Here is a 24,147-nt window from a genome sequence, read left to right as displayed (position 1 = left end):
AGATTTAATAAATATAAAGCTTAGTTTTTTAACATTTATTTTGTTTTAAGTAACGAAAATGTTGTTTTCATGGTTTTGGTTTTAGCTTTAGTTTATGATAAGACACTGCTGAGAGGTAACAGCTCGTACACATCCTGAGCATGTGCACAGGCCAGTATGCCACACCTCTGACCACTGTATGTGTCCTTGTGGTGCTATCAGCCAGTCAATGCTGTCATGGCATATTTTCCTGCAGCTCCAAAGAGATTAGAGAAATGCTGCATAAACTAAAACAAAACCACAACATAAAGTCCTAGGCCTGGTCCTCTCTCATCATCATCCACTGTCGTCACTCCCTCTTTTTATCCTTCCAGAGCTCTTCTGTGGGATTCGAGACCAGTTTGTCACACAGGTGTCGCTTATAAACATTCCCTCCACCTGCCTCGATGAGGTGACAGAAAGCAAATGGAGGATGAGGGACGAGAGAGGAAAGAGGCGAGAGAGGGGAGAGAGGAAAAAGAAAGAAAGAAATTCTTGGTCCGGTTCCCCAACCACACTGCCGATTGGTCCTCAGACAGTGGAGAGGCCATTACTTGCGGTGCCATGTGATGGTACTGGGTGCTCATCTGTGGATGGCTTACTACAGGTGCCCGGCAGTGAGCCCCCCATTCCCTCACTCTTTTCCCCTCACTAAGCAAAATGGAAGCTGTGGATAAGTTGAGTGTTTGCAGAGCGGAAGCTCCTGCTATGTGCTTATATGTTAGGGTGACCATATGTGCCATTTTCCCAGGACGTGTCCTGTCCAGGATTTCTAAATTGCCTAAAATGGCTTGAGCCCTTGCCTCTTTAATCGTGAAAGTGGTCATATCGATGTGCCCCCGGAACGTGATTTCTACACGGAGGTCTGTGCAAGCCACTGTTCTTATTGACAGTCTTCATGCAATGCATTAAAATGTTGTCATATTTGCAATGCTTTGACCGTTGTCTGTAGATCCAGCCTTCTCGCAAGCCACGATTGGTCGATTATGTATAATGCACGCTATTGGTCAAATTATTTTTCAGTCATTACCTTCCGCAAATATGAAAACAAAACCAAAACTGGGACATTTTATGCAACTTAGAAATCCTGGACAGGACATGTCCTGTCCACCCTATTATATGTCTATGTAAAATTGGCATCAGTTAATGCACCATCAGAGCATAAAAATGTGGGCAAGATTTTATCTGTGTAGCTGTGCTTACATTCTCCAAGCATGAAGATTCCTGACTTTAAAACTCAAAATTCAGTTAATTATTGTGCTTCACAATGTGTGTTCTGAAGATTGATGCATAAATATGTGCAGTACAGAATGTGTGATTCTTATTTTCTGTTCAGGTAGGTATATATAGTATGTAACAAATGGTAATTACTGTAAAATATAAGGAGGATCTGATATTAAATTAGATTGTGTTTATTTAAAGGTAAGTATTTACTTTTTAATGTTGTTTCTGATCAGTGTATCAATCTTGGGTATACCACTTATATATGACACTATATTTATTTATTTATATCTGTACTTTTATTTTATCCATCAGTATGAGGTGATGCTTACCCTTTTGCAATATTTGCCAATTTGCACCAATACACCATTCAAATCATTGCGCACCAACATTGAGCAAGCCATTGGTCCTCAAAATGTATGTACAAGCCTATACTGTCACAGATTCTCAGAGGCAAGATTTAAAATGAACTCAGTTGCAGGTTTCTCTGTAAAAACTTAAATGGATGAAAATGGGTAAGTAACAGATTAATGTAAATGATGAGAAGAATGCTTAACTTGAATAATGAATGTCTGATTTTTACAGGTGAATGTTTGTATATGATGGGTGAAGACAACAGAGATAAACAGCAGAGATAAACAATCAAACAGGAGAACATAAAGAAGGTAAATGAAGGGATATCTTGACAGGTAAGTAAATCCAACAAGAGTCTGTGAGTCTGAACATGGAGTTATGGATTAGACCAGATGCAGATGGTAAGTGAAACAGTGGTACATGCAATCCAAACAGGTATGGCTGATTAAGAAAAATAACACTTCTCCAGCTGTAGCTGGGTTTTTCTTTGTCTGCAAGAAAGACACTGGACTAAGACCATTCGCAAATTACAAATGGCGTTTTTGCACCCTTGAAGGGTGCTTCAAGAAGGGGAAGCCATTTGTAGGGGCGTTCCAAATGAAAGTGAACAACTGAATTCCTTTACGAAGAGCCCTTCCACAAGTTCGTTAGCGAAGGGAACATGCAATGGTCACTTCAAGGAAATAATTTAATAATCTATGGTCATGTGACCCAGGGTGGCGAATCCTCATGATTCAATTTAAATCTAGATATGGCGGGAGAGTTGGAGTTAACGTATAAACAGAATAATTCAAGTTGTTTTGTTGTTATATATTACGCATTTTCATCATGCATTTCATATTAAGTTTTAAAAAGTTTCATAGGTAAGAAATGTGTTTAATGCTTTATGTGTTTAATGCTTAAAGGGTAAGTTCACCCCAAAATTAAAATTATCCTATGATTTACTCATCCTCAAGCCATCCTAGGTGTATATGACTATCTTCTTTTAGACGAACAAAATCAGAGATATATTTAAAAATATTTGAAGCACATTTTGAAGCAAAAATAAAATGCATCCATCCATAATAAAAGAAGTCCATATGCGGAACACGGAAGTGCAGAGGATAGAGCAAAACAAAACACTGGTCACGAATTAGAAGTCTAAAATGCTAAATTTTAAATAGAAATGTCAGAGAATTTTGATATAAGAGGAGCTTGAGTTTGTTACACAGCCCTATTTGTTTAAACCGTGTGGGGGAAATTTTGAGTTTCTGTATAATTTCCATATGATTTTACTTATATGCTTATGGTTAAATGATTTTGTTTTTCTCAGAAGTGTTTAAGTATGCATTCTTTGGGTGACTTTGGGTGACAAGTGGAAAAACACTGAAGTGGTAAACATGTTTCTAATATGGTAAAAGGACAGAGGCTTCAGCCTTGGAGGACAGAGATATAAAAGTGAGGGGAAGCTTTCATTCTTTGTCTTACACTCTGCAGCTACTTGTGTTAATGTATGACTGTCTGAACTTTCTTGCAAGAAATAAAACTTACGAAAGACAATTGGACGTGTTTGTCTCTTATGCAGTAAGAGTGTTTTGATTTTTGCCACAACAATTTGGTGTCAGAAGAGTGGGATTCCTTGGATGTGCCTTTTGGACCCGAGAGCGGACGGTGACTGATCATCCTGGACTTAATAGTCTCAGCCCTACCCCGAATAGATTGAGGGATGAGGGGCCGACCACCAGGGTCCAGAAGGGGACACCACTGCAATCAGTAAACAAACCTAGGTGGCATCACGACTCTCTGGTAAGAGATAAATGATAAATTTTATGGGGAATTGAAGTTTTGAAATTTTGTGATTAAGAGTAAAATTTGGATTAGGAAACGGGACAAATTGAAAATGTGTGATTTGGTGAATTGGGTAAAAAAGATTAGGAAACAGGACAAACCATATTGGTTGGTCTGGCTGGCTCTGTGGTCGTGGTTAAGGGGTTTCTCTGGGGAATTGAGATCACGTGGGCAAACGCAGCATAGTTATTTCTGGAAAGGAAATGCAGGTTGCGTTACACAGCTAAAGGCAAATTTTTTGGATTCAGGGGAATCCATCTGTAGTCAGGGGACTGCAGAGAAGGTTTCAGGGGAACCCTGAAATTGAGGCTGTGTGACGCAGTTTGGACAAAACTTTGTGGGCAAAGGCAGCGTGATCAAGATGTTCCCGGAAACTGAATCACGTTGGGACAGTTAAGACGTTTCCAAGGGGAGGTTTCTGGAAGGGAAATCGAAGCTGTGTCACACACTAAAGCAAATTACTGAGGAAGCCAACTGTAGTCAGGGGACTGCAGAAAATTTGTAAGTTCGGGGAACTGAGGCTGGGTGACCCGGCTTAGACGTCTTAAGCTGGAGCGGAAGGCTCAACCCATCCAGTTTTAGGTGAAAAATTGGGTCTGTAGGAGACGTCCAACAGATTATTTAGGTGCGCATCGACAAGGTAAATTCACAAGAGTCAGGGGAGCCAACATGGGGAAATCCCAGAGCAAGCTTGCAGAATATGATGCACCCGTGTTTTATCAAATGAGAAAATTGTATGGCCAAAAATGCATGCTAGATGTAGGAAAATTAGTCAAAGATTATTATTTTCCAAGAGAAGGAACATTGAGTGTCATAAGACTTAAGGTCGTAAGGGAATGAGTTGAAGTGAATTGCGATGTGGGGATGTTGTGTGAAAGCGGTGTGTGTGTGAAATATAAGCAGACAATAGATTGTAGGCTGGAGGAAGCAGACAGAAGGGAATGAAGGTCGATGCAGAAAGAATCGGCATGTAGGGAAGGAGGAGTGAATGTAACTTACAAAAAGTTTTGTTTTTCATCCATTAAATGGATGCACGACATTAGATGGCTTGAGAACTACAATTTATATAATAATGGTTGAAGGAGAAAGCAGCTATAAGGCTGTCGGTGCAACCTAGTAGTTGAGATATGGGTAAAATAACATTGTGGTTCTGCAAAACAGTAGAAACCATATTGATAATATGTTTTGCATCTGCGGACTAACTATTTGATAGAAGAATACAGGATAAGTGGCTATAATGAAGAGAAATATAGCAGCAAAAATTAATGTTATGAAAATGAAAATTCTGAGAGAATGTTTCACTTTATGGAAAATTATTTGAACAGTCTCAAGTATGTTTTTTATGTGATGAGCGCATCACTATCATAGTGTAAAATAACTAAAATGATTTAGGACCTTAAATTTCTAAATGTTTGGTTTTTGATGGTCAAAATGAAGGGGGTTTAAATGGCAAAACTGAGACTGCCAGTTGCAACAGAGACTCGACCTGATTGGATATTTGTAATTTCTAAATTCTCTGATGTGTTAGTAAAAGACAAATACAAACACCGTTGTTTATTTGAAAACGTATGTAATTTCTGGCAAAGTCTTAAGCTGGGCTAGGGTTAAAAGATAAAGTTTGATGTTAAAAGTTATAAAAAGGCAGTGTACTAGTTCTAAATTCTCTCTCATTCAAAGTCAGTTAAATGCTGCTCTCTGAGCCTGTGTCATAAGTGATAACAAGCTATTTATAGTGAAGCACAGTGTCTCAGTTGAAAATCATGGACACAGAGAGGTTAAGAGTGGTTTGGGAAAGAGCAGTCACCAGTGTGCACGAGGTGATTTCTCATTGATGGGTAAGATCCTCTTTGGCCATACAGGGGACAACCTATGGCAGGGAGTTACCGCCACCACTGGGCATCTACCCTGATGGGAGGTGTTTTATGTGAGATGGGTATGAGAGTGGAGCGGATGTCTGTGAGGCCAGCAGCATCATAAAGGGGGGATGACCTGTGTGAAGAGGTACAGCAGTCTGACCCCAAAAAAAAAAATGTTCCTTTATACCACTCACCAGAAACCGAATTCCTAGGATGGCTTGTTTTTCATTGTGACAAGTCCACAACTTGATGCAACTATGCCAGGGGACAACACCCTGAGGGAAAAGATTACTGATATAGTCTAATTGAAAATGTATGTCACATGACTGTAAAATGCATTCTTCTATTTTTAATGGTACTTTGAAGAAAATGTACTCAGATCGGACACTTCGTAAACCATGCAAATTAGGTCATAAATGGAGACAAAGAAAGAGTTTGCCCGCCAAAATCGCACCCTCATCATTGGCTGATGTATCCCAGGAGGCGTTCTGGCCTGTTGTCCTTAAAACACAACGACACGCATCTCTCATGGTCTCTCGATTGTCTCTCGCCATTTAACACACGTCTCTCCCGGACGTCTCGGCGACCGCGCTTCCATCACGCGCCCCCTCTCTTCGGGACGACCATCTTTTGGCAACAAGTTTCTTTGTCAAACCCTCTTCATCCGTCGCCCTAAGTCTTCTCTCTTCATCGCCTAGGAGACGGACTCTTTTTCTTTATTTTCCGGTTATCTTACTCTTAAGTTAAACCCTTGTTTGAAAATCCCGCCGAAGAACACCTTCTCGGAAAAGGACCAATCGTAGAGCTGATGGGAATGAGCTTTCAAGAGCTGACTGAGACCATGAGGTGATTGTCCGTAATTTCTGGGGAGACCATAGCAAAATTTATTAACATGATGTTGGTTGCCCTATTGGCAAGAACTGTATAGAAGTTTAGGATTCAGCATTACGATGAGTCCCTGAATTCATGAGGCTGTGTTGATTTTGAACTAATATGTCTCTATCTAGTTTTAACTCCTGCAGGTCATTAGACATGGCAGAGGATAATTCCAAGGCATGGTGGTGGCTAAAGATGAAGACCACTTTTGCAGATTCAAGAGAAAGTTAAGTGGATTTAGCATTTAACCTAAAGATAACTTTAAAAATGCTCCTAGTCTAAGTTACAGTCTTGAGAGGCTGTTGAAAAGATTATTTGGGCAGTAAGAGAGAGAGACTGCTGGGGTAGAGGCAAGGATACTCTGTCTGTCTGTTATCAGCCTGCTAAAGCTTAAACGAAACAAAGCAATGAGATTAGAACCAAAACAACCCAGCTGACTTTTATAAAAAATAATTAAAATGAACAGACATGCTAAGTAAAGAACTACAGGAAAAATGTGAAGTTTAAATATGTTTTTTAGATTTAACACCAAAAGCAAACCTTGAAAACAAGCAGTTCATAGTCATGTGTATCAGGTATGAGTGTGAGTGTGTGTGATGGTAACTGAACTATGTTTTGTATGTGTTAGGTTGGGGAAATATTCTGTCCTCAGAGTGTGTATATGTCATTAACCTCTGGAATGAGTTTTTTATCAATACAGATGGGTTAAGTGAAATGACACATTTTGACAAGCTGATAATTCTGATTGAATCTGACGAAAAGATGACATGGAATTTGAAGACGAGCTTTAAGTGGATTGGTTATCCAGCTCTGTCTACTAGTGGTAATTATGACTACATTTGTCATTTATGATGATGATTTGAATTACTCTCTGGATTAGTATGTTTAAGTATTTATGGAAAATTGGAATTGTGAAATTGAAGACTGCCGTCCATTGGTTAAAACCCCTTGTCTAAATTCAACTGAGGGTCTAAATTTAAACACTGTCAGCTATGTCTGGTCACAATGCTAAATGTAAAATGTTGTAGACTTGACAGCTGAGAAACAGTGACACACTGGCAAACAAAATTATCCAGAGAGCCCAGTAACATTCACAGTATGAAGGACTGGTGGGAGAACAAAGGAGGATGGGAAGGAACATCATTGTTGTTTGACTCTCCTTGATCAGGTCTGTACACCATGACCTGACCTGCTAGACAAACCACTTCATAACTGTGAGAATGTGTTGTTTGTAGATGGCTCTGCCTCCAGACAAAACAACAGGCCTGAATTGCGAAGGATAAGTTGTGACCATGGAATGTGAAGTGTTAGTTTCAGGGCCGCTGTCCTCTAATTATTTGGTATAAGCAGATGAGATTGTGACCCTCACTGGAGCAGGTAAACTGAAGACTGACAAAATTGTGACTATCTACACAGACCCCGGTTATTGGTTCAGGGTGGTAGACGATTTTTGAGGTGATGTGGTTTGAATTTCTGTTTGTGCTGACAAAACTAATGGAAAAGTCTCTCTTTCTGTAGGAAGTGCTGGAGCAGACACAGGAGATTGTGTGTAATCGGTTATCTGAAAATAACTTTGATTCTTCTAACTCTTTACAGAGCATGTTCAGAGGCAGAGAAAGCTGGAGGAAATCTGGTTGTAGAATTAAAGACGGCATTTAGTTTAGTGTTGATGGCAAATGTTGTTTAGAGAGACATTTCTTCAACTACTATGATAAATTGATGGGCAATGCATCAAAAAGGTGGGATGGTAACTCAATTAATGTATGGCTAAAAATAAAGCTGAAATGTTTAAATTAGGTAAGAAGACCCCATTTTTGGGAATGAAAGGGGCTAAACAACGAGTGGCATCAACCGAACTGTGTGAACAATTCCAAATCACCACTGAGGTTCGACAGTGACGCATCGTGGGCTACAAAATAGATCTGTTGTGAAAAGATGTTATACAACTAAGATGGTACATGCTATATGTCTGTAAAATGAAGGATACTATCGTTAGTTCTATGATTGGGCGATGTACCTCAATTTGTTGTTTGTATGAAAAATCAGAGATGAGGAGTATAAATGTGATGTAATTACGTAAATTTGCTTGTTTTCATATTTTTTGAGAAGATATGCATTTTTACCTTAGTGAAGCATTGTAATAGATGTAGTGATCAGTTATCAATAAATGATAAAAAGGGGGGAATTGTGGGGGAAATTTTGAGTTTCTGTATAATTTCCATATGATTGTACTTATATGCTTATGGTTAAATGTATTTGTTTTTCTCAGAAGTGTTTAAGTATGCATTCTTTGGGTGACTTTGGGTGACAAGTGGAAAAACACTGAAGTGGTAAACATGTTCCTAATATGGGAAAGGACAGAGGCTTCAGCCTTGGAGGACAGAGATATAAAAGTGAGGGGAAGCTTTCATTCTTTGTCTTGCACTCTGCAGCTACTTGTTTTTCTGTATGACTGTCTGACCTTTCTTGCAAGAAATAAAACTTTCGAAAGACAATTGGATGAGTTTTTCTCTTATGCAGTAAGAGTCTTGTTGATTTTTGCCACAACAACCGTGAGAGGCGCCTAAGCTTACGAAACTCCTAAATCTTGCATCATACATCACATCAGAGGGTTACTCATTTGGCGCAAGCTGACTTGTGCAGTATGTGTACGGCTGTCCGCCAGAAGCTAGTTATTTGAATTTATAGTTTTAAACATGGAGTCATATGGATTACTTTTATTATGGATGGATGCATTTTATTTTTGCTTCAAAATGTGACCCCCATTCACAACCATTACAAAGCTTCGAGGAGCAAGGATATTTTCAATTGTGTTCGTCTGAAAGAAGATAGTCATATACACTTAGGATGGCTTGAGGGTGAGTAAATCAAGGGATAATTTTCTCCTTGAACTTATAAAGTTAAGAGCAGATTGGGAACACACACACATATAAAGCATATTTTAAAAACATATATATATATTTTTTTTATTTGTATCATATTGTATCAAATAATTTATATTATATTAACAGCAATAATAAGATATCCTGTTGTCGCTGCCTAATGTTTTTGTGGTAACATTCCATGTGAAGCTAATGATGAAATTACATGGTCTTTCATTGCTCCCTTCGCCAAGAGCCTTCTAAAGTGCCCTGCTCCCTCCAAAGTCCCAACTTCAAGGGCTCTGCCCTTCGGAGTGAGTAAAGCATAGGGATGCTCAGCTCCGATTAGAATTTGCCCCATGTCTTGGCTACCTTACATAATAAATACCCCCTGCTGACTTTCGAGTATGAGTATGGAGTCATACCCTTTGGCCTCACTAACAGCCCGGCAGACTTCTGAATAATGGCATTCTTGACACGCTTTACTGCTATGTATGTGTGTACCTGGATATCTTAATTTTTCCAGAGCTGAATATTTATTTATGAATAAACATGTGAAAGCAGTGCTAAGCTAAGCTTACATGCACTATTTATTTATTTTTATTACATCAAAATGAATTCAAATCAGAAGTGCAGAAAGCCACCGTGATAATGTCAAGTATACCGCAAGTATAATTGTCATTTTTCCCTAGATGACTGTAGAGTCTCAGTCCATGAATCTTTCATCCCTTCCACAAGAGGGAGCCATCACCAGAATTCTAATTCCACTTCCTGTGCCACTAGTTCACTTCCTGTATAAGATATTTAATCAATGCTTTCAGTAGCCATCTTTGCGTAATGTTAGTTCACCTGCATACCAACCATTTCTGTGACTACTCTCATCTCATGTGCATGACCCTTTCTCTGTTGTCTGGATTACTGTTTTTGGATCTTTGTCTTTGGATTTGTTTGCTGTTGGACTGCCTATTTGGGTTTGGTCACTGATTACAATTCCCTGTTTAATGTTTGGTTTATTTGCCCTGGACTTTCTGAATTGTTTAATAAACTCCAGCAAAAGGATTCTAAAATGCCTCCAGTAGTGGATCCGATGACACATCTAAAAAGAAATATATATAAAAATATAAATACTTAATTAATATCAGGCTCCTCTACTGACCAGTTCATAAGATGTATGCAAACATATGCATCACGGCACTGAGCATGTGCACAATATATTTTTGCACAATATAATTTATTTTGGATTTAGCTCAGTTGAATCAACTGAGTTGTTTACATCAAGGCTTTTTCAATCTGATTGAGCCATCAGTCTTATTACTAATGGATTATTTGGTTAAATGTAAACATAGCTAGTAAAACCTCAAGAAGAGAGTGCGATGAGCTCACCAGACAGAACCCCCACCAGACAGGTTCTAAGTAGGGAGGCTGTTCATACCTCCTTCATTGTGTCCAAATGTCCTTCTGTGGGGAACTGCCAATATAGCACTGGATTTTATTTTGAATGCTGAGGGATTTTTGCAAATGCTATCAGTTATGGAAAAGTGACAGCAGCAACATGTCCTCTCCAGCACACAGCTCTCAGGCCGGTTTCACACCACACGTGTAAACAGAGCGTAAGCAGCGTATACTTTTTTCGGCACCCATGTTAACAGATTAGAGCATTCAGACCACAAGCAGAAGCGGTGCGGCAGCGTGTCACAGGAGCAGAGTAGAAGCGTTGTTCTTGATCAAAATGGACCTAATTAACATAATCAAATAAAAATAAATAAAATACATGAAAACACATCACTGCAAGGAGTTTTTTACCCAAACTTCAAAGGCCTGTTTAAATGATTACAACTAGAGGCATATCTTTACTTTTATCATGTAAGCTACCTATATACAGCATGTTATATGCATATGTGTGTGGGACAGAGGGGAACGCGGTTGCATCGCAGCAGAGCATGCTGCCCATCATAGATCAAAGCACAGTGGCAGACAGTGGTCGGAGGAGAACACCGGAAAATGTGACAGAATGAACAATACTCGTCTGTATCTGCAGTATACAAGCCACGGTTCAGCTGAACGCAACAAACGCTGCCAGTATGAAAGCACAATTGACGCGTACTGCTCCTGCTCTGCATGCGCACAGCTTCTGCACTACCTCCACACTGCTTGTGCATCCAGTGTGAAACTGGCGTCAAAGTCATGCTCTAATTAGCCTTGGTTATAGACTGATTAGAGCATGACTCACTGTTTGGAATGCTTGAGAGAAGTGAGGAGGGGACAGTGATATAAAATGGGAGTGATGGGCACAGTAAAGAGAGGGGCAGACAGGCTTGTGACATCAACTATTAAAATATTTAAAATATATAAGGCGATAACTAGGGATGCACTGAAATGAAAATTTCAACCAAAAATTCTGGATGCACTTGGCCAAAAAAACGAAATCGTAAATGAATTTAAAAAAAAAAAAAATTATTCATTTCTTATTTTAAATTAGCTTTAATTTTGTATAATTGTATTAGACTTTTTAATTAAATTCAATAATTGTACTGAATATGAATTAATATATATTAGGGGTGCAACGGTTCAGATTACTCACGGTTCGGTTTGTATCACAGTTTTTGTCCATTCAAGCACAAGACTTGAAAGACACCTCAATATTTGCGCACTGTACACGCGTGTAACGATTAGTCCAGACTGAAGGCGAGATGATGAACCCAAGTGCAGTTTATTGAATTATCCAAAGTGAACTAACAAAGCAACCAGTTGACATGAACAGACTTGACTTGAACAGATGTGACTTGAACAGACTTGACAATGAGCAGACTTGAACAGACTTGACTTGGCAAAGAGCAGACTTGGACATGAACAGACTTGACTTGACTTGACTATAAGACTCACCGACAGCAGGGTTACATTACCAATACACGACAAAGTAACATGGGGAAGACAATGGCTTTAAATACAAGAACTTAGAGAACACATGACTAAGACAACCAATGGGGAAGTGACACAAGGAACAAGGGAACCAATGAAAGAACAGAACTCAGGAACACATGACCATAAACAACCAATGAGAACATGACTCATAGACTAAGGGAGAACATGAGGAGCAAGGGAAGCATGACACAAACAAGCAACAAATATCAAACTACAAAATAAAAGACATGAAATCATAAACATGAACACAAAACCAAAACATACGTGACAGATCCCCCCGTCTAAGGGCGGCTCCCGACGCTCAACAAAATCAAAACATGACAGTCCAGGAGGGTGGTGGAGCAGAGGCAGTCTTGGGGGAGGGATGGTGGGCTGACCTGGACCGTGGAGCGTGGGCTGACATGGACCATGGAGCACGGGGTCCCGGTGCACTGGAGGACCTGGTCCGTGGAACATGAGCAGACATTGACTTTGGAGCAGCAGTGGGCCTGGATCATGGAGCAATGATGAGCCAAACTCTGCATCCGCTGGAGCTTGGTACCCATAAAAAATATTTAGGGGAAAGTCCCCTCTGGACACTGGTCAGGGGCTGGAGTCCCCTCTGGACGCTGGTCCAGGGCTGGAGCGGATGTGTGTTCAGCCCACAGACATAAAATAGCCGTGGCCATAATGATCAACGCTGCATCCTCTGGAGACTCTGGTATGGCGGCCATCTTGAGACGAGTCTCTGATGTGGAGGCCATGTTGTGAACTGGACCTGGTGTGACAGGCAAGGCGTGGCAGGCATGGCGGGAGCAGGCACTGGCGTGGCAGGCATGGCGGGAGCAGGCCCTGGCGTGGCAGGCATGGGGGGAGCAGGCACTGGCGTGGCAGACGTGGCAGACGTGGCAAGCATGGCGTGAACAGGCCCTGATCTGGGAGGCATGACATGAACAGGCCTTCGCTTGGCAGACACGGTGTGGACAGTCTGTGGCTTGGAAGGCATCACGTGAACAGGCACTGACCTGGTTGGCATAACGTGAACAGTCTGTGGCGTGGAAGACATCACATGAACAGGCACTGACCTGGCTTGCTTGGAGTGAACAGGACTTGGTGCAGGCATGGCGTGAACAGGTCCTGACATGGCAGACTTAACGTGAACAGGTACTGACCTTGCAGGCATGACATGAACAGGCTTTGGCTTAGTAGTCGTGGCGTGAATTACTCCAGACATGACAGCAGGGGAATGAAGACACTCTGATGTGGTGGGTACTGGGGTTTTGTGGGACTCCTCATCCACAATTTGAGGAACTGCTTAGCACAAGGGCATGATCTATATATTCCTCCAAGGACCAGTGAATCTTTCCGCCAAGAAGCCATGAACATACAGGTTCATTAAGTCCATGGCGAAAAATGTCTTTTAGCGCCACGTCATCGAAATCCACATGACAGCACACGTCACAAAAATCCTGAACATAATCCTCAATGGATTGTTTACCTTGATGGAGGCTCAAGAGGCGAGAAACTACTGGGTTCATTGTAGGTGTTGTGTATTCTGTAACGATTAGTCCAGACTGAAGGCGAGATGATGAACCCAAGTGCAGTTTATTGAATTATCCAAAGTGAACTAACAAAGCAACCAGTTGACATGAACAGACTTGACTTGAACAGACGTGACTTGAACAGACTTGACTTGGCAAAGAGCAGACTTGAACATGAACAGACTTGACTTGACTTGACTTGACTTGACTATAAGACTCACCGACAGCAGGGTTACATAAACAATACACGACAAAGTAACATGGGGAAGACAATGGCTTTAACTTAGAGAACACATGACTAAGACAACCAATGGGGAAGTGACACAAGGAACAAGGGAACCAAGGAAAGAACAAAACTCAGGAACACATGACCATAAACAAGCAATGAGAACATGACACATAGACTAAGGGAGAACATGAGGAGCAAGGGAAGCATGACACAAACAAGCAACAAATATCAAACTACAAAATAAAAGACATGAAATCATAAACATGAACACAAAACCAAAACATACGTGACAACGCGCTTCCGCATGCGCGCTTCGGATGAGTGCACAAATCTTCTCACAGCGCGTGCGTAAGTTCTCTTTCGCGACTTGCACTCGAATGTTTAAATTGGCAAGGCTTAAATGAGTTTAGTTTAAACACAGATAGCAACGTGTGCTATTCAGGTCTCACCTGCGCTCGCGCGCTATCAACACCCGGGTGATGAAGGCATAAATGAATGCTCATATAGAGCATGCAGCACTCGCACTGAACAAAGTTTAGGGGAAGCCAGAATGCGTATCCATCAACAGAACCATACATTAGCCTAACTCAGTCTGTTTTATTTATTTTCTACAAACCATATTATAGACGCGTATGCGTCGTCAGAAATTAGATGAACCGCGGTGCAAGTGTGTGCCGAATCAAGTGTGCAGAACGGTACAGTTCGATTTTTTACCGAGAACCGTTTCACCCCTAAAATATATATATACATACAAGCCATATATAAAATAACCACACCTTACTAAAGTAAATACTAATACTGTAAAACAAAAATTGGACAGAAAATTATGGAGTTAATATTGTGCCATAATTAAACACGATTTGCTTTGCAAAGGAAAACTCGACTCACAAACAAACAGAAAGTGATACAAAGGTCAGTTTGAGTGAAAACGCAGAGTAACAAATATATGTATTGTGTTTTACAAATATTTATAAATGAGCCTACATCATATTTCAAAAATAAATACAAACCATCCTAAAAATGGCATGTAACATTTGAACAAATACCAAATCTAGCGCATACAAATGCACACCTGTCTGTTATGTTTGTAAGACACTTGTCTTTTTATGAGATCTCTCGGCTTTATTTTCTCACAAATGCAGTTGAGCAACTTCCTCTTCCAAAACAGCACATGCTAGTCTCCCGAGAGAAGCCCTGAAACATGCGTTTATAATTATAATAATAATAATAATAATAAACTTTATTTTATAGCACCTTTAAAAGTTGCATCTCAAAGCGCTTTACAAGAACATACAAATAAAATACAATGGAATTAGGGGAAATAAAAGATAGAAACATACATCAAAACACATTTCAAGACATATATAGTTATATATAAAACAAAATAATCACGTATAGAAAATAAGTTTACAAGGAGTTTACAGCTGAAGAAAATGAGTGGTGAACAGGTGAGTTGGGCGTTTCTCAATACCAAGTACGAAAAGTTTGGTAATTCTTATCTGCAAAATGCACCAGCATCAATCTTGATAACATCACTCGGCTCGCTCTGGCTACTCCGGTTATCTCTATATGTATAACTGCCAGCAACATGTTATACAAAACATGTTATAAAACACCAATCTGCCTCTTTTCATTTTCATTTAAACATATTAAAAATAGCCACACAAATTTGGTTCAGGCAACTCTTACATTGATTATCTTCACTGCAGAGTACCGGTCAAAAGTTTGTAAACAATACGGTTTTTTTTAATGTTTTGAAAGTAGTCTATTAATCTCACCAAGGCTGTATTTATTTGATCAAAAATAAAGTAAAATAAAGTAATACTGTGAAATATTACTGCAATTTAAAGTAACTGGTTTCTGTTGTATATATATATTAAAAAAAAAAAAAAAAAAAAAAGTAATTTATTCCTGTGATCAAGGTAAATTTTCAGCATCATTACTTCAGGCTTCAGTGTCACATGATCCTTCAGAATTCATCATACTCACATGTTCACCACTCATTTTTGTCAGCTGAAAACTTCTTTTAAACACTTTTTTCAGGCTAGCCTATATGTAATTATATATATATATATCGTAACAGACATGTGTGCGTTTGTATGCACTGGATTTGTCCAAAGGTTACATGCCATTTGTAGGATAGTTTGTATTTATTTGTGAAATATGATGTAGGCTCATTTATTTATATTTGTAAAACACAATACATATATTTGTTACTCCTCTGCGTTTTCGCTCAAACTGACCTTTGTATTTGCACATCACTTTCTGTTTGTTTGCCAGTTGAGTTTTCCTTTGCAAAACAGATTGTGTTTGTTTGCAAAATGCTGAATTTGTTTGTTTAATTATGGCACAATACTAACTCCATAGAAAATAGGCTTGTATTAAAATAATGTTAAATATGTAAGCAATAAGGTACTCTGTAACGGGTCAAGCCATGGTAATGTTACAGTAAATGTTTGTACTTCTAGATACTTTTTAGTTAGGAAATGTCTTTACTTGACTTTTCTAAGTGCATAGTCATATACAAGTTGCACAAGCAAGTGTTCTTTTTAATCAAGACTTTTTTCATCGCTGACAAATTATATGATGCAGCCATGATCAACTGATTTTATGTAAAAATACAGGTCATCCGGTGCTTTTTGCACCATGCTTTCTAAATTGGCTTGTTGCTGTTTTATTGAGAGAGAAACAATTCAGGGAGTGTGTGTGCTTTAGGACTTCTTTAAAAAGAATCCATTCAAAAGAGTGATTAATTCACCAAGTTCATTGTTTTAGGTAGAAACAAAACTACTTGGCTGCAGAAATTTTGTCAGTGACAATTTAACATTCTAATAAATTTAAATTCTAGCCCAATATCAATAAATAGCTTATCACTGTCCATCATGTCCACTTGCAGCACAAGCCAATTTATTGAACTGGCTTGTAATATTCACAAAGAATATTTTTGTGTTTCTTTGGTCTTTTGACTTTTGCAGCTATATTTATGAGTCGTAAATATGTTATATGCACATTTAGGTCCCCCAGGTCCCCTAAATGAAACTTTACCACTAGACTAACAAATCGTGACTCTAATATAATGCAACTCTTCATTTAGTCAATCAAATCAGCCATATGATACTACAAACATTTTGAACACTTCAAATGATTGAGGCAATTCCGTGAGTATCGTGAATGATCCCAGTACCTCTTGCGCTCAGCTCAGGAACAGATCCAGTTGTGAAGTTAAGCACAGGAGCACAATCGTTCTCATCCTCCACCTCGATTCTTAAGTCAATATCCTTCTCAGCATAACTCCCATTCAGAAACTTGGCCACCCCTCGAAGCTATAATACAAGAAAATCACCAAACATTTCAACATGTTCATGGTAACAAAAAAAAAGGTAAGTTGCAAAATTGCATATATTCTCACCATCTTTGGCAACTTAAATTTTATCATCAGTTACTCACTACCTTCTTTAAATATTCTAAACAAATTATTATTTATTGACAGGCATTCATATTTCCCCACCCTTACTCTTTCATCCCCCTATCATAAAAAAACATCCTTGTCCTGTTCCTATCATAAAAAATATCCTTGTCCTGTTCCTCAGAACTGCATTCAATTGAAACCATGTAATACAAATTACATGAAACACCCCTTCAACTAAACACAAATGGCATTTGATAATCAGTCCTGATAGAGAGGATAAACCAGGGTGTAATATCAGAATATCATAAAACCTCCCTTTTCTCAGTCTAAGTGTGTGAACTCTGATTCACAAGCACAAACTCTCTCTATCCCTTCACATAGCTACACTCTTAAACTATGGCCACGTTCACACAGCAGCAGAATATGGACGTCAGTCCTGTATTTGAGTCCTTAATACGATTACGTTCACACACAGTACAGTTATTTACGGGAGTGACAACCGCATTCTATAACCGATCTCACACCCATAAATTTTCAGGACTCACAACCTGCATTCTTGGAAAACATGCGCTGTGTGAACGGAACTGCACTGGACAACTAGTTGTTTGTCACGTCATACAGTGCGAGAGAGCCGCCATGCTAAGGGGTTTCATGTGTGTGGTTTCACTTTCGTTAACAACAGCGACGGAAATATGAGCTGTGTGTCATCTGAAAGTTTTAGATCCAGATCCTAGATTGTCTCAAAAAGTGATAAGACTTTTCCGTTTTATGGATGCCGCCATCTTTGATATTACTTTGGTCAGTGTCACTATGCTTACTGGTAAGAGAATACAGGCTTGACTCTCGTTACACATTCATACAGACAGTATTCAAGACGCTGATGATCTTGTTCATGTAAGCCTGCAGAATCTGTGTAAATCAACTGATATTTAACTCAAGGCTTAAGCCTAAAGTATACTTTGTTTTTTTACACTAACATATGCGTACAGTCGAACACGTAGCCTTTTTAAAGTATACTCCATTTGATAACGTGTCTTTGTGAGATCATTACAACCACCGTTTGTGACATTTTCTAAGCCCAACAGAATTTCTGAGTAGAGAAGCCGACGGACCAAGGCGACATTCATGGCCCGGAAGCCCAAGGTGGAGCTGCTGGCTTGCTAGACCGAGGCGGACACGGGGGCTTGGCTGACCGGGCGATGCCGGAGGGAGTGAGGACAACAGGGAAGTCGAAGGGAAAGAGAAGCCCGGTGGAGCCGAAGGGGTGGAGGGTCGAGCGCAGCCGGAGACCCAGAAGTCTGTGATGGAGGCAGAGCGACGACTGTCCGAGGCTGATCCGGAGGGATGAGGGAGCCTGGAGGAGTCCCAGGGCTGGTGAACCACAGTCAAGGGAGCACAGAGCCAGGGTGGAGCCGTCGGGCTGACAGACCAAGGTGGAGACATGGGCCTGGAGGCTTGAGGTGACGCCAGGGAATCCTCATCCTCGTGCCGAGCTGGTGGTTGGGAAGTCCGAGGCGAATCCAATGAGCCACATGCAGTTAGCAGCGGGGGCAGAGCCAATGAGCAAGATGACAGCAGTGGCACCTATGGATCCAAAGAACTGGAGGAAACCAGCGGAGGAGATGGGACCAGGAAGTCAAGCGAGGACATTGGAGGAGGAAGATTTCTGGATGGGACCAGAGCATCCAGATGGCCATACAGGACCATCATGGAGGGCTAAACCTTGAGAGTGGGGACTCAGAAGGGAAATAGATCTGCAGACCACAGATCTAAAAGGCAGTGATCCTCTCCTCTCTGAGATGGAGAACAACAACCATACTGATAGAGCAAGCAATAATCTCGGACAGTTTGTCTAAGATTATTTCTATGAGTAAGTAACCTGTTTTAAAGCACCACTCATTCGACGCGTCTGTTTCAGCACTTTTACATACACGCGAGCACGCTCACCTCACGATAAGGTGCACAAGCGCCAGGCGCGTTCTCTACGAGTCGTCCTAACCATAAATATCTATGCTTCTAATAACATACTGGTTCTATGACTGACGGACGCGCATAATCTTCAGGAACACTGACGTTTCTCTGTTCTTGCTCAGCTACATCTGCCAGTTTATGCCTCGCTCTTCTTAGCTCTGCTGCCGCCATGTTTACAACACCTGGCCCCGCCTTGACGCAGTGATTGACAGGGCGGGGCGGAGACGTGGTCGGCTCAGAATGCATTTTCAAATCCACATTGAATGCTACATTCATTGCGGGACATTTAATGAAAATGCAACTGAGTGCAAATTGCAATAAAAAAAAAAAACATTTAAATGGTCATTTTGCTACAATTTTTGCTTGAACATTTTAAACATAAATAATCATTTCTGTAATACAATTTCATTTTAATTTTGCAACTTATAAAGCGTTAAAATATATGTTTATATTTTAAAACTAGTGTAGGAAACAGCAAATGTAAATTATATTATTGAATTTGAATGATCATTTTGCTCCAAACATTGCACATACAGTATGGAAAATATAAATTTAAATACAAAAATGTTTTGCCATTTTACATATTGCATTGTCATTTTGCATATTACATTTTAAATTGAATATTGCTACACATGTGCTTCCATAGACAACAGATCACAATAGGGAAGAAACGGCTATTGCAACTTTTGTTTCATGACAAATTAAATTCAAACTTATTAATGAATCATGATTTCTTTGTGATAACAAATACATGCATACGCACTCAGTACGACTCAGTGACATTACCACTCTTTAGAGTGTGCTATGGCTAAGAAAATACAAGTTATGGGTTTTTAGTATGCGCTGCACCTCATTTAGTAATCTTGTCATTTAGGCAGAATGCATGACATTCATCACTTTATGACAATCCCAAATCCAGCTCTCCTGTGAAATGTTGCTGCTAGCTGCTATCTTTCATACTGAGTCATCAGTATACTGTCATAGATTTGTCAGGGAAAGACAGACACCCATGCAATAAAAGGGCTGCTCACGTGATATGTGGGAGTTTCCTCTCTGTCTAACACTCCATGGATCTTGACCAAGCCTTTGTCTCTATCAACAGTGAACAAGTTGATGGGTGGACTGTCAGCCCCTGGTCCAGTCAGTGAATATCGTATACTTGTCCTGGTCTCCTCGTCTGAACGGATCTGAAATCAAATGCACTTTATTCTTTAATTTGGTTTAAAAAAAGAGCATCTATTGAATAAAAATGGCAGTACTAGTCACACATACACTTTTTTTTCTCTATAATTACCATTTTTTCTTTCTTTTTTTCTAGAGTTTACTGATCCTAATACAAGTTAATGGTAATTCATAGCAGAACATTTGGAAAAGTGCTTATAATTTTTCGATCTAGAGAGAGTTTACAAATCACCTCATTATTTCCTGTTGCTCTGTTTAATTTAAAAATAAGTGTTTATTCCCCCCCAAAAAACACTGCAGAGAAATAATAATAAAATACAACAACGACAACAACAAAAAACAATGAAGATCTTACTTTGGCTATGTACTCCAAATGCATATAATTAACATTTTCCCTCAGTTTGCGGGGTGGAATAATCCATTCTCTCTTCTGTCTGATTTTCTTCTGTTGTCCTCCAGACGCTGAAGTCTTTAGTATCTACAAAAACACAAAAGCATGTGTCTATTTTACCCAAATAATGTGATAAAATACACTGGAGAAGCTTTTAGCAGTAAAACAGATGTAAGAATCCAAAATATACGCAATTAATACTTTCACACTTTTTTCATAATTTAATAGAATTACAGCTTGATAGGAAATTATGCACAATATAAATATTTTGCTCACAAGTTGATATTTACCATGATTTCCCCCTTCATATCACTTTCACATTACATCTCAACCATACTCTTCACTGACGCTGTTGTCTCCTTGTAATTTACACTAACTTTTAAAGGGGAAAAACTTGGTGGAAATAAATCCACGACTATGGGACTGCTGAAATGTGAAAGTAGCAAAAATAAATGATGAACACGTGGTTAAAAAAGAAGAATGAACTATAGTGTTAATGAAGTTTGTGTTATTTTTAATAAAAGTCATTCCCTGGTATATATTCATTCACAAAAAAACGGATTTACATTAATGGAGCAATTGGTAAGTGCATGTGTGACGATTATCAGGGCTAGTATATGCATAAAAGCTGATAAAGACACAAAAGTTGTGTTTACATTTAATTCAGTGTCTTCACTGTTACTCTCCCTGTGTAGCTTACATGTAAGCAGCTTTCTCTACAGTGAACGAGATTATAACGTTATTCCCTGATGCTGATGTACAATTCAAACGGTTAAATCTGAGGTAGACATATAACTTTCCTTAACTTTATATTGGGGCGCTATGCTGCAGTACTGGTGTTTCCCTCAAGATGTCATACTCCAGGATTCCCCTGCCGTGGGGACATATAGAACGCTTAACTTATCTTTATAGACTAAATACAGTGATATAAAGACCACCAAACCCGCACCGTATTTGGGGATGTATGCTATACTATATAGGCTACAGGCAAGCAGGTTGACTCAGAATATGGACATAACGCGCAAAGTTTGACGCCAAGCGTTTCCCAGTAAAAAACTGGCATAAAGTTGGCTTGGCATTGGTCCATATTGGCAAATTTAGAGACCGTCTCTAAAGTTACATACGACATTGGTATACACATTACTAACTTCAATATCATTTGAAGATAATGACTTAGTCATAAACTGTAATGTGCTCATGTATGTGACTGGCATGATGCACACCTTTTAGATTTTTTATATTTAATAAAATAAACAAATCAAAAAACATTGATTTTTTTTTTTTTTTTTTTTTTTTTACTACCGCATGAGCTCATATTTATTTTAATATCAACAATTTACTACATTTTTCACTACAGCATGAGTTCATATTTATTATCAACAGTCTAAAAGTTGTGCATCACACCTACATGAACACTTTACAGACTGTAATTCATTCTCTTCAAATACTATAGAGCTTTAAATTATGGGAGCATACTGTAGGCTAAGTGAAATATTTAACGATATTAACATATGACTTGACAGTTTGTTTTATTTAATATCAAGAAACTAAAAGGTGTGCATCATACCTAAAAACCCACATGAACACTTTACAGTTGGTTTTATGACTGTAAGTTATTCTCTTCAAATGCTATTGAAGTTAGAAATGTCGTGTGTAACTTTAGAGACGGTTCCTAAATTTTGCGAAAATCGACCATCAAATGCCAAGCCAACTTTATGCCAGTATTTCACTGGGAAACGCTTAGCGTCAAACTTTGCACGTTACGTTCATATTCTGAGTCAACCTGCTTACCTGTAGCCTATTTAGTATAGCCTACATCCTCAAAAAGGTGCGAGTTTGGTGGTCTTACAGGGAAAGTAACAGTAAAGACATTGAAATAAATGTAAACGCAACTTTTGTGTCTTTATCACCTTTTCAGAATTAATATTTTGGAAGTGAAATCTGAAAGGTGAATATGGATTATTTATTCTTAATAATGAAAATGTGTGTGAAATGCTTTGAATTGAAATATTCACAGTTTAAATATACAACCATGTTGAATTTCAGCCCTAAAAATACAATGCATTAAAATACAAGCACGGTTAATGCACTGCATTTTTTTTTTTTTTCAATTAGTGCAATTCAACAAGCTTTTTGTTTCAAAAACACATGGCATTGTTGTACTTCCATAATTCACCAACTTACATGTAAAAAACAATAGGATAATAATTTTAAGCCAACCTTTTGTTTTGACTTCCTCAAACTCTGTAATTCCCACCCTGATTAAGATTATGCTCTCTTCCTCTGGAAATCTGGTAATGCATAGTTTAACCAATAATGTCTTTCTCCATAAAAACAGAGTCAGTATTAGTGTGACATATAGCCTACATATACAGTTCTTCAATTTATTTGTTTCCTAGGCCACAGAGTTCATTAATAACACATAATCCCCTCGCTGACTATCACACATCTGTGTAAGAATGACCACCAGAGAGAACAAACACACACCCACACAAGTACAAATTGTCAAGATTAACAGAAAACAGCCATTTACGCACGTAAGTCATACATAAAATAGTCTTATTAACACAGATCTATGAAAGAGTGTTTAGAGAGTGTTTAGAAAATAATCCATATTAAACAAATGAAACTTTCAGGATAAAGACAAAAGATTTAAGATTATATTCTCGTCAACATGAACACTGGAAACTTTTGAATCTTTTTTTCTTACCGTTAGACCCAGCAGCACTATGAACAGTGAAAACCCGAAGAGCTTCGCCATTATCCTGCTGCCGCTCCTGCCGTTACTCGCGGAACTTTGACACGGACTGACTATCGGTCAGCGGTGGGCGGATCTTCAGCAGCACACTGAAGAATGCCGAGTATGAGAAATCATTTTCTCTCTCTCTCTCTCTCTCTCTCTCTCTCTCTCTCTCTCTCTCTCTCTCTGTAATTACTCTTCTGTAGGAGGTTCTCTGTGCCCCGATAAATTTCCAGTAAATCGTGTGTTCAGACTTTTCTTATATAACAGACAATTTTTTATTATTATTATTAATAAAAACTATAGCCTATAGCCCCAACTCAAAGAATAAGTCTGTCCTGATTTATAGTTTGTATTCTTCTCTAAACAGAAATTCTAAGTAGCTACATTGCAAATTGAAAATGACAATTTAATAACCACAAAATTCAAATAAACATTTTCTCAGTGTATATGAGAATCACCATTAACATGTTGAATACATTCAGAATATATTCTGTTGTTGTCTTTATGAATGAACACTGCGAAAAGTGTTTAACCACTCCATAATACAAAAACTGCAAGAAATAGCACTTTGTTGTTCCTTTTACATTTAAACACACAAAAAGAAGTCAGGAAGATAAGGCACTCATCACTTGCTCTTTTTGGTATGTGGGAGGACAAGAGTCACTGGTACAATGTGAATAAATGGCTTTCAACCAAAATACTGGGTGAGGGAGGGGTGGGTAACGGAGTCCGGGGAGGGTATTACATGCAACCGAGTTCAGGTTAAA

At 39.0% G+C, this 24,147-nt stretch overlaps 1 protein-coding gene across 2 annotated transcripts in view; it reads right to left on the bottom strand.

Moving 5' to 3' along the window:
* Positions 1-23,509, bottom strand: part of dsg2l (desmoglein 2 like) — a 42,318-nt gene extending 18,809 nt beyond the window's left edge. For both annotated transcript variants that reach the window (XM_051882568.1, XM_051882579.1), the window contains exons 1-4: positions 23,348-23,509; positions 20,602-20,724; positions 20,096-20,251; positions 16,869-17,007 (exon numbers count right to left, since the gene is read on the bottom strand). In XM_051882568.1, coding sequence (XP_051738528.1) covers positions 16,869-17,007; positions 20,096-20,251; positions 20,602-20,724; positions 23,348-23,398 — 469 coding nt within the window. In that variant the 5' untranslated portion in view covers positions 23,399-23,509. The remainder of the gene's footprint in view (positions 1-16,868; positions 17,008-20,095; positions 20,252-20,601; positions 20,725-23,347) is intronic.
* Positions 23,510-24,147: the final 638 nt, after the last annotated feature.

The sequence above is a fragment of the Ctenopharyngodon idella genome, chromosome 2 (genome assembly GCF_019924925.1).
Source record: "Ctenopharyngodon idella isolate HZGC_01 chromosome 2, HZGC01, whole genome shotgun sequence".
Lineage (NCBI taxonomy): Eukaryota > Metazoa > Chordata > Actinopteri > Cypriniformes > Xenocyprididae > Ctenopharyngodon > Ctenopharyngodon idella.
The sequence above is the reverse complement of the archived record's forward strand: the minus strand, read 5'-3'. Positions and strand labels throughout refer to the sequence as shown.